At 47.7% G+C, this 12,066-nt stretch overlaps 1 protein-coding gene across 1 annotated transcript in view; it reads right to left on the bottom strand.

Moving 5' to 3' along the window:
- Adam12 (ADAM metallopeptidase domain 12) overlaps positions 1–12,066 on the bottom strand; it is a 309,534-nt gene that overhangs the window by 78,430 nt on the left and 219,038 nt on the right. Inside the window, exons 6-8 of the mRNA XM_027930183.2 lie at positions 8,522–8,705; positions 2,000–2,065; positions 841–912 (exon numbers count right to left, since the gene is read on the bottom strand). Coding sequence (XP_027785984.2) covers positions 841–912; positions 2,000–2,065; positions 8,522–8,705 — 322 coding nt within the window. The remainder of the gene's footprint in view (positions 1–840; positions 913–1,999; positions 2,066–8,521; positions 8,706–12,066) is intronic.

The raw sequence follows: 12,066 nt of genomic DNA, 5'->3' as shown, positions 1-12,066 counted from the left end.
TGGGTGTGGCAGCCTGGGCTGGTGGATCAGGGATTGTGCTCTCCTGCCTGGTAGTCATCCACCTTGGTCTTGCCCCACATTGGAATCCCTGGAGGGCCCTGGACGGCAGCTACCTGTGCCCTGCCCAGGTCAATCAGATCAGAGTCCCTGGACTGAGACTTGAGAATCGGTATCTTGAAGAGTGGACACCAGACAAGCAAACAAAACTGCCCAGGGATTCTAACCCCTGCTGGATGCGTGTGACCCAGCTGTAACTCTTCATTGTCTTGCAGGGATCCGGATCCGATTGGTCTGGGTCGGGCTTGGACACAGATACTGTCCAATTGGTTTGGGGAGGAGGGTCCAAGGTCCTCTAGTGATATGACCTTCGCCCTCCCTGTCAGAGGGGCTTACCTTTTATCAGGATTCTCAGGCTTGACTTTGAGATCAAATTTAATGATCAAAGAGTTACTACTGAAAATAAATCAGTAAGAATGAGTTTCCTAGGAGTTTGACTTGCCTTGAAGGACCGGTGGACAAGAGCAATATCACCCGGGGATATCAATTTCCATCTGCCTTTTTCTGACTTTCAAAAAGCTCCATCTGGCCATCGGCTCCCTGAGTGCTGAGCCCAGATCTCTGCCTCCTGAGTCCCCGGGACCCTCGTTCCTAATCCTTCCCTGGGCAACCCCTGAAGCTGCCAGCACCTGGGAATCACCTGCTCAGAGAACAGGACCAGCTTGGGGACCCAGGGGTACAGCCAGTCTCCTTGATGCTGCAGACAATGCACTTAATTCTCTCGACCTCATTTCCAAACATTTACATGATTTGAAGGATTTAATTACCTGAGAATGAACTCACCTTGTCAACGTGATTAGCGATCTCAATTAATCGCTGCTTAACTTTTTCCAGATCTTTTCCTTGCCTCTGAAACTTAACAATTTTAAATGTCAGCATTAATAACAGCAAGAATATCAATCAAAAGTCATCTTCCCAGCTCCTGGAAATGCAAAAATCTCGGCTTTTATGACACCCCTGCCGCCCGCTTGGCCTACGGTGAAATGAGCTCCCACCCTGCTGAATGCTTCCCTCAGCTGGGGACTCCTGAAACTCCCTGAAACGCACCCACGCCAAGTGCTCCGAAGACAGTAACTTCTGCAATTTTTCCAGGCTCATAAATGATGGAGGCAGTGACATGTTTTGGCAAAGGGAAAATGGACAACAAGAAAGCAGTCCAGAGCCATTTTTCATATCATCAACTTGATTTTAACTTGCCCAGAAACTTCCTTTATATTTGTTTTTAAAAATTAAACAGTGAAAGCAATAGCAGGTCATGGCACCATGTCCCAGTGCAGAAGGTGATGGATAAAAAGTTAATAAACTCCCCACGCTCTTCTCCCATCTGCACTTCCAGGACAGAAACAGTTCTGAGAAATTGTCAAGACCATTTCATTTCCGTGTGTGGCATGAGTCTATGGGAAAATGTCACCTGATTCATCATATGTCAGTGACACAATAAATAAGCACAGAGAAGACAATCTAAGAAAAACCTAACTCAAAATTAACTGAAAGAAAAATCCAACATAGTACCAAGCCACAGCTCAGAGGTTAGGACTTTTCTGCTGTCTCTATAACCTTCATTCATCCATTCAGTCTGGTTTAGGACATAGCAGACATTTTAAAAGCTTAACTTTTCTCAAAAATGTTTTAGAACATAATCAAAAGCCATTCATCATCATTTACCCAATTAATTCTTGTTTGGAGAGCTTAGCTACAGAGAGACTTTATTTTTTTCCTTGCAGGCTTTGCTGGTATTTGATAACAGATACATTTTAGTATTCTATACTTTATATAATTAGAAAATCACTTTGTATATGAGTTGTTTCTGATGCTTTTAAGTATGCACTGGCAATGAACTTAAAGCCTAATTCCTTCAGCAAGTAATACCTTGCTAAACATTTCCATTTTTCTTTTTTTCTATCTTTACCAACTCTACTGAGAAGTTTCTAGAAGGTCTTACCTCTCTGTTGTCTGCTACGATAACCAGCTCTACATACTTGGTCATCTTGAGGGTCTCTCTTTTATGCTGCCAAAAGTAAACATGAATTTAATTTCCTGTACCTCCTCCCTGAGGCTTCCAGAACACTGCCAATGTCTCCCATCTAACCACTTAAAGCCGAGAGTGGACCCCGACCAAACCTACCGGGCCCCCATCCTCCAGTCCAGTACAGGTTGACCCCACCCCTAGCCATTTTTGTAAAACCTTCTCAACCTGAGTGAGTATTTTCTATTTCCACTTGGGAAATCCCCAAAAGGAGTTACACCTTCCTGGGGAATCCTTGATTATAGGATTGGCACAGATCAAGGTCACTACTAGCCAAATAATGACAGTAAAAACAGGAAGTCTCTCCCTACAGGGGCAGCTGGCCAGAGGCCACCACTTCACACATGTGGAGGTCCTAGAGGAAGAGGTGGGGGCTCAGTGCGTCATGGGTTCCTTTCACCTGTATGATCCAAATGTACCTGTTCTGTGATCTGGGAAAGCTGGAGGGGAATACTTTTCAAAGAGCAACTGCAAAATCCTCTGGGATGCTAAGAGGTCCACCCCAGGAGCCATGCCTGGTGGCTGATCATTTAAAACCTACTTAGAAGAAATGGAAGACCGTCTGCAGGGAACAGCCAGGCTGATCAGACAGGCGAGGAGGAGGGGCCAGGAGGCACAGCACAAGGAGAACAGGAACCAGAACAAACAAACTAACTAAAAAGGACTGCACTGTGCCCTTGGAGAACCGGGGCTTGGTTAGAGCAGAACAGTTGAGAAGAACCTGAATCAAGGTCTGCATCAAGGCACGGGGATGGAGATGAGGCGGGCGGAGCAGCCTGAACTCCATCCCAAACAAACAAGGTTACCTCTGAACCAAGCTTCCTCAAAAAGCATTCACAATCTTCTGTGAATCACTGGGCTAATCCCAAAGGCATGTTTTTTTTTAAAGGAGAAATAAAGCAATTCATGGAGGGTGGTCTCAGAAAGCAAACATGAAAAACAACCCCAAAGCCCTCTGTTTCTGCAATAACATGCTGCTGCAGGAAGTGGGAGCTGAACGCTCTCTGGTCCTCCTGAATGAAATTGCTGGTTGTGAGTTAAGTGCGTGCACCCCGCTTGGCAGAAGGCTTGCCTGTCCTAACCACTCCTTCAGACAAAGCAAAGGGACTCAGGAATGCTTTGACTCAGATTTCCAGTCACATAATCCTGAGGGAAACATCTTTTATAAAACGAATCCCCATCCGTCTGGGATCTTCCAAACAGATTTTTACAAGAAAAATGTTTGTATTTAAGCCGTGTTCCTGCTTGCCACCCAGCTGTGCTGATTCATGAAGTTAGGTGTCCCGAAAGAAATCTGGACGCCTCGGGGAGGAATGAGAACCAGGCTCTGGGAAGGTACCATTTCCTATGCTTTCACAATCTTGCAAGGAAAACGCCAGCTTTGTAACTCTGTGCCCAGGCAGGCTTTGTGGTGATCATGTGCACTTATAAAGGGAAAAACCCCCAAACAAAACACAGCCCCACGGTGCCCATGTGTGCTCAAAATGAGACCCTTTCTGAGGTGCAAAGGTCTTGCCCCCTTTCCTAGCCAAAGGGTCCCAGAAGCAGAAATCTCTCTTTTGCCCCCAAATTTCCTGATTGACCATGAACAAATTTAGCTAATTATGCAGAAGAAAATACAAGTCTGAAAATGAAAAATTAATCTCTCACTGAAAAACTTGTTGAAAGGGCTCTGGCTTTTCAGACTGGTGGGGTGAAATCAACGACCAGGGTGTATTTCCAACTGGCCTCGGATCATCATTTAGAAAATACACAATTCCCGATAATGAAAACAAACACATGAACACAATTTTCCTGTCTCTGCAGTTTTCAGAGAAGTCCAGATTTTCTCATGAATTCACAGAATTGCAAGCTCAGAGAGAAGCTTAACCACATCATAATATAAAGCCACAAGGGAATGGCCAGCCACGGAGGGTTGCTCTCACGGATAGAGAGGCTTAGATTACCTCCCCAGTTTCCACCTATCAAGGATGTCCAGTGAAAGAAAATCACAGTTTGAATTGGTGATATGCAGAGCAGCCCCAGGAACTGGTTGCTGTCTCAATTTCCTTTCGGGGGGCTGCGAACAAAAGCCTATCCCCAAAGAGTAACCTAAGTGTCTGGGGATGGCCCAACCGTCTCTGCGCCAAGATGGAGACAGAGGGGTTCTTTGAGTCTTGATCAGGGGAAAACCAGTTCCTGGGCCTTTCAAGGTCATCTCAGCCAAGTTCCCAGAGACAGACTATCCCCCAAACAGGCTGCAACCAACTCTGGCCCTGAGAGCTGGAACCAATTCTAGCGAGAAAAGCAAGCTGAGATCAGGGATTCGGTAGTTGCCTGGCGATCTGTGGTTCACGTGGGTCAGAGCATTGCAGAGGGTGCATCATCCCACAATGCCTATGGGGAGCTGGCTGTGTGCAGGTGCTGTGCTGGGTGCTAGGGATACAGGGAAGGGAAAGGCCAAGGTTATTGCCCACAGGAAGCTCAAATTCCAGTGGGGTTGGGAGGAGGGGTAATAGTGGAGAATTAACACAAATAAAACGTACTCTGTGAAGAGCGCAACAGAGGAAATAAATAGGGGTCAGCCATAAGGATGGTGAGGAGCAAGGCCTGAGTTGGCTGGGGCCTGGAGGATGGGGAGAGGGCACGTGGGGCAGGCGTTGTGGGAACAGTGTGCCAGGTAGGTGGAACAGCAGCAGCAGGAGTACAGAGGTGGGGAAGAGCCTGGAGACCTCTAGCCACAGGCAGGGTGGGCGAGGTGAGGGCTGAAGACAGCCCAGGGCACGGCTGTGTGAGGAAGCTGATGAGGATCTAATCATTGAAAAGCAGCGGAGTACTTAACTGTCTCTCTGGCTGCTGGGAGGATCATCTGTGAGTGCATGGAGGGCTGTGCAACCACTCAGGTGGGCACTGGGGAGGTGAGAGGGGGCCAAACACATTCAGGCCAGTGTGCTGTGACCGGGCAACAGAATACCGCAGCAATGGCCCAGGCCCAGGGGTTCCATCTCTGGCAAGATGGGCAAGTTAGCTGAACCGGAAGCTTGGCTTAGCTTCCTGAGCCAGGGGCCATCAGCAGCAGCTCAGCCCCAGGCCTGGCTCCAGGATGGCTTTGTGCATATTCACAGTGAAGCCATGGGCTCTGCTCTGAAAGGTCACCTCTACTCCTTGACAATGACTTGAGTGGGGACCGCGCACACCAACCACATCCATGCAGGATGCAGCCCGAGGCCTGGCTAGTGTGCGAGCTGGCAGGACTCGCCAGCAATGAGACAGGTCACCAGGAGCAGCTGGACCTGACCAACTAAATGCTGACAGGGATAAAAGCGAGTTGTGAAATTGAGCCCCAAACCCCAGAGGCACGAGGGAGATGTGTTATTCATTCAGAGTTTGAGTGAATTTGAGACTCATAGGGACCCACACCTGGATGTGTGGAGGCTCCGCCGCCCCCTCCCACGTGAAGAGCAGCCAGGGCAGCAGGCTACCTGCACAGACTCTCTCGGGGTGTGGAGCAGGTGGTCAGGAGGGAAAGGGAACTTTCAAACAGCCTTGGTTGGTTCCTGAGGCCCAGCCACAGTCAGGAGCTGCGCTGGTAGGTGTTTCCATTACAGCTAACACCGTCACAGCCCCGGGGCTCCCAGGGACTCCTGGTGGGCGGCTGGAAACGCATAAGTGGTGCCCAGTCCACCTGAGGACGCACCGCAGCCTCTCCCAGCCCTGCTCTCCTAAGTGCTCAGTGGCCCAAGCGAAGGCTTCGTCCCAGAGAAGGCAGCAACTTCTACATTTGACTCATAACTATCCAACCAATGCCGGGGAGTAATGGTAGAGACAATTCCCAAAGAAAGGAAGGTTTCAAAAATAATTTCCCTTTGGATGTATTATGGGATTTTCTCCAGTAGCAGGCTCAGCCTTTGCCTCCTTCAGGGCTTCATGAGGGGTGTGTTGAAATTAGTTTCCATTCTTGAGTGCAGAGCCATGGAGAGGGAGGGCAGGGCAGGGGGACAGAGCCATCAGGGAGCTCTAGGCAGGAGGAGAGCGGATAGTGCCACTCCTGTCTCTCTGTGTCCCTCCAGAAGCAGCGTGGGCTCTCATTGGAATCTAATGTAGAGCCTTGTAAAAATGACAAACAATAGCTCACGTCTATGTCGTGGCTGGTGTGACTCTGAGTGTGGATTGATTTCTGATGCTTGGGGAACAAAATTACCAACATGTCCAGAAAATTCACATCCATAACTGTGACAGCACTGAGCGAGGCAGGAAACCTGCAACCCACAACACTGTGCTGCCTAACGGAGACTGGTTAGTGGCAGTTATACTGACTTTTTTTTTTTTTTGGTGTAAAATAAAGGCAGCGATAAGTTAGGCATCTAACATATTGGTGACTGGCATCTAACTGTAAAATGTGCCTGTCATATTTATCAGGTGTTACCCAAAACTAACTCTGAGTGATTCTAATTTCCAAGTATTCCACTTATTTGAAAATGATTTTTTTTTTTTTTTTTACCATTTTCATTATATAAACACAGTTGAGGTCAAGGACACTTCTCTTGCATAAAAACAATTACAACTATTTCTAGAACAATAAGGAGAACCAAGCTGAACAGCACTCCCTTTTCAATTTAAAGGTTCATTTACACTCCAATATGCATTATTAACAAAACAGCATCGTTATCAACTTCTTCCCATTTCGCTATCAGTCAAAGTGACTGGAAATTACAGTGCCAATCATAGTCCTGGAGAACTGTGCTTTAAGAATTGAAATACAGTGGGAAAGTACAGATCAGGTTTGTTCTAATGGCCCACATATTCAAGGGTCATTTAAACTATTGAGTAATAAATCACATAATGTGGATAACAGTCATTCAACCAGGTCCTCAAAGCCGGGAGCCTGGGAAACAATATGCAGATGTCCCTCTTGTTCCTGATTTGTCAAGCTGTGGCTTAATCACATCTCATCCAAGGTCTGCAACCAAAGGCAAGCCCGCCCCAGGGGTGAAACTAACAGGCTGAGACCGCAGAGGCCTATCCCGGTGATTCCAGCTCTTAGATCTGACCCTCAAGAGGGGCAGGGCAGGGGCACCGGGTGCACCTTCCTTAGGGGCTGCTGCTGTTTCAAGACCTGCTTTCTGGTTTTCAGACACAGCCTCCCCCACCACCCAGCCAGTGAGCCACCGTGCCTGAGGGACATCTCTCCCCTCCTGTGCTGGTGACAGAGGTTTCAAGAGGGAGCTTTCAAGCACCCACAATGGAAGACCTGGGAGCCCGATAATAGAAAAGGTCAGGGTCAAACGGGCAGAAAACCTGTGCTAAGTGTCCTGGACTGGTGCAGTTAAGAGCAGGTGAAGGCCCAGACACTCCACAGGTATGAAGGGAAGTTAGGACTGAGGAAATCATGTAGGGTGTCCCTTACTGTTGGAATTTAGAAAAGGGATCGATTTAGAATGAACCAAGAATAAATACTCCTGAAATATGGACTATTAAGCAGTGGCCGACTTCAATTCAAGTTAGAGAAGATAGAACGTGTCGAGAGGGACAAGGAGAGCCCCCCGGATAGTCAAATGTGAGCATGACATCTCATCTTTGATGTTTTTTGATTTCTTGTCCATTGAGGAATAGGAAATCTACACACAAAAAGACCAGGAAAGTGTGGATGATGTCCTCTCTGGTTGTGCTCACTTAAATTCAGAGCTTCCGACCTAATGAGGGAGGGACCCCTTCAGTTCTACCCGAGTGCTGCTGTGGCTTGAGAAGCCCCCATCCCGTGGACGGCAGGGTGGCCGCCGTCTGGGGCAGAGGTTTTACCACATCACATGGGAAGTGTCAGGGAGGGGACTCGGTTAGCAGCCCCTCTTCCCAGTGCTGTGGCAGGAGGAGGACCTTCTAAGAGCAGAGCCAGGGAAGGTGCCCAGAATATCTGGATTGCCGCACAGTCCCAGGAGGGCGGGGACAGGTGCTGGGGCATGGTCTGTGGGCCAGCAAGATGGCTTAGCAAGCAGCATAGACAGGACTCCGGTCAGCTCTGCTGGGCAGGTCAGCAAGCACTGAGTATTTTCTGTGCCCTCTTATGGGGACCTAACTGGAAAACAGATGAAAGAAGAAACCTCGTGCCGCCCTTCTCTCACAGCAAGAGGACAGCAGCCACAGAGTGCCGGGGCCATTTTGGTCTTGTTTGCCCTTTGGTGGCCCAACCTTGAGACATGCCAAATGGCAGCTTGGTCATCCTGACCCCGAGGACGCCATGTTACCAGTATATTTTAGCATGTCTGAGACTGACATTTGCCACACAGCAATGGAGACTTTGGGCCCTGATGGTGCTCTGCAATGCCGCGACCTCCCCCTCCTGACAAATGGGGATGTCCACTCCTTGTCCTCAGCATCCTGAGGCAAAATGTCCCGAGAGCTCCCGACACCCCTCGCTTGAGCTCTGCTTCCCAGAAACACGAGACTGGGTTTCCCACGTACCCTCCTCCACGGCGTCTGGGTGGCGGGGTGGACCACGTCTGCAGGGTGGCCAGAGGTGTTGTGCTGGGAGCCACACCAGCCCCAGCTTCTCCTCAGGTCCTTGGCTGGGAAGAGTTTATACCTATTGGTGGCATTTGGCATTGGTTCCAAGATGTATGTTTTATTTTCAAACATAATAAGTCCCCTGTTGAAAAAGAAGTAAGAAAAAAAGTTGTTAAGGACAGCTCCTCGTTCATGGCCATCGCACAGCTCTCCATGGGGAGAGAGAAGAGGGAGAAACACCCGCGTGTTCACAGCCGAGGCTTGACTCAGAAGGACATTTCTGGGTCATGCGTTCACACTCATTCATTTCGCAAACCTTCTGAAAAACAAGTCTGAGGATTTTTTCACTTGAAATATTTTATGGCAAAGAACAGATTCTATTTTGCCTTTGTGTGTGTGTGTGTGTGTGTGTATTTCAAAGATATATTGCAAGGAAGAAGTGTCCAGAGAAATGTCCAAATTAGCAGACACGAGTCAGAGGGGAAATCTTTCCTTTCTTCTTTTAAAGGACAAGCATAAATCATTTATCCTGAGCAGCCATATTTCCTAAATATTGAAGAGATTCAGACGAGTACAAATTTATATATTTTTATTTATATAATTTGTGAGAGATGTGCAAATAAAGAAACCAATATGTTTCCAAAGTGTTCTAACTGCTCCTTGGAGGCCAGGACTGGCCTATCGATCCTGCGGTCAGCTCTTTATAGAACCCAGGGACACCGTGCAGAGATGCCCCAGCCCCACATCTGAGAAGGTGGCCTCTGGGGCCCAGCAGCCCTAGGCTTGGCTCCAGCTCGGCCGCTTTCCAGCTGTGAGACCTACCCAGGCCCTTTGGTCTCACTGAGCTTGATTTTTTCACCTGGAAGAATGGCACAAATAGTAGCTCCCCATCAGGTGGCTGTGCCATCGTGGGAGAAGTTCGAGCCAGCGGAGGGGCCAGTGAGTGCTTGATAAGGTCAGACCCGCGGGGAGGGTGCTGTGTGTGGGTTATTCCAAACACTGGCAGTTTTGGAATGTGTTTGGAATGTCAACACATCTGCCCATAGCAATGCTGGCCATCTGTGACTCCCCAACACAAAGTTCAACACTCACAAGGCAAACTTACTTCTGGGAATAACAGTAACTAAGAAAAGAGCTGTTTTGGGGGCCAACATCTAGGTTTGGGAATGAAAGTATAGATTGTTTTTAAAAATGGACAAACTTGCTGAACATTCTGATTTGCAGGGGCAGAGGTGGTGTTTAGCCGTGGTCCATGACACTTGTCTGACCTCTGGGGCGCAGAGTCTGTCCCTGGACCCGATCAACACTTGCTAAGGATATCCGCTTCCTTCAAGCTGTAGGGGACGCTGGCTGGACTGCTGCTTTCATTTCTCTCTTTTCCAATGTGGGACAGCTGAGTACTTTAATTTAAAATGTGCCCCTTGATGCCAAAGGAAAGGTTTTCCCGGGAGAGGTGGCAGTTTGGTCACAGTTAAACTGGCAGCTCTGTGAAGTCCACACTTCCAGTTCCTTCCACTACTTAGCAAGGGGATCACAATCTTGGCTTCAGAAACACACAGTACTTCCATGCAAATTCACCTGAGTGTAAAGGGACACTCCAACACTGTGACTCAACCTTTTTTGAGACACGAACCTCCACAGACTCAATGGCATAATTCACACATATTCTGTATCAACCACGGGAATTCTTCACATCATGTTAACAGATTCAGGCCTGAGGGGACGGTCCATGCACTGCAGTTCAGGGCATTAGTTCTAGTATGTAATTTTTACTGCATCCACCCAAGGGTGTGAGGCCACCTTTGTCCTTCAGAAAGAGCTGGTGAATTGCATTCTCTATCAGTGTCTCAGATGACTAGGCTCGTCCCAGAGGAGGCACCTTGTGAGGGCTCCTCTGTCAGTCATACTTGCTCACTGGTTTGTTCAGCCCGCCACTCATCCTCTGCTTCCTGATGGTGCCTTGGTGGGTGGCTATTTTTCCATTCTTAAGTTTTGATAGGATGCAGGAATTCCCAATACTTAAATAGAAGGGAGTGGGTGAAATTGGCCAGCATCTACTTTTTTTTTCTTTTCTTTTTTTTTTTTTTTTGGTATGGGGGATTGAACTCAGGGACACATAACCATTAATCCACATCTCCAGCCCTTTTTTGTATTTCATTTAGAGACACCAGGATCTCACTGAGTTGCTTAGTGCTTTGCTAAGTTGCTGGAGGTGGCTTTGAGTTTGCAACCCTCCTGCCTCAGCCTCCCGAGCTGCTGGGATTAGAGGTGTACACCACCGGGCCGAGCCAGCATCTGTTCAAGGCTGGTGAACAAGTGCACACTAATCGATTCATATGATTCAATGGGTTCATTCACCTGATCCCCTTTTTGGTGAGGTGTCATGGGCAGTAGGAAAAAGAGGAAGACCAGGTCGGGCTGCTTGTACCCTAACTGAGAAGCAGCACCAAGGCCAGAGGCCGTTAGAAACCTGGAGAGCTAGGCTGTGCATTACCGTGTCTAAGCATATGAGTAATTTGGGCCTATTTCAAATCCCAAAGTCATCATGCGTGGACCCTGACCCCAAGCTAGCATCTGCAAGTGTCACCAAGGATCACCAGGATTCAGATCATTTGGGCCTGACTTTGGTCATCACCTCCCTAGGGCAGCTGGTGTCTCTTGCCTTGAGCTCTTCTTTATAAAAAGACATTTCTAAGTTTAGAATGGGTAATGGGTTCTTCTATTTTATCAATGTTGATTTTTGGAGGCCTAAAGAAAGAGAACTTTAAAAAGCAAGCAAAGGGAAAGTGGAAATGAACCCAGTTGGAGAGGAATTCTAGATTTGCTACAATAGGGACTTTCCTTCCCTGAGCAAAACGTGGCACTCGTGTTTTGTTTTGAGTGCATCAATCTATTTCTATTTTGCATTGATCTAAATAAGCTGAAGACTTACAGTAAAATATGTCAGCATGTTCTAATCACGAGGAGCAAATTATTGCAAAAGTTCTCTACTTAGTGGAAAATTTCTAGAAATTGTTACTTGGTCATAAAAATGTTCACATATCTCCTTTTATCTTTTAAGTCATCCAAAGGCCAGATGTTGAGAAACGCGGGTGAAGGCCTGCCCTGTGCTCCACACCATTGGCAGCCTGGAATACAGCATAATTAAATAAGTGCTTTGGACTATCTGGGGTATAATTAATCACTTCACTGTAACGATTGTTGGAAACAACAGTGGATACAAAACTGAAGCACTCGGGGGTTCTGAGATGCAAAAATCTGATGTTCTCACAGTCCTCTCTGGCCCCAAGTTAGATAAGGCGATGTAATTTGTTTTAAGTTGAATGTCATAGACATTTAGTTATAAACTTGGAAGAGTCTCAGAATATGGATTTAATTCCAGCCGTCTTTGAACTTTCAAGGGGAAAGGGCTTCTTTTCCCTGGATGGATATAGGGGGAAAGATCGGAAGGGAGGCTCCCGTGTTTGGGAAGGATGGAGAGTGTGGGCAACTGCTTTAAAGAG

This window comes from Marmota flaviventris, chromosome 4, assembly GCF_047511675.1.
Source record: "Marmota flaviventris isolate mMarFla1 chromosome 4, mMarFla1.hap1, whole genome shotgun sequence".
Classification (NCBI taxonomy): domain Eukaryota; kingdom Metazoa; phylum Chordata; class Mammalia; order Rodentia; family Sciuridae; genus Marmota; species Marmota flaviventris.
This window is presented reverse-complemented; position numbering and strand designations above follow the sequence as displayed.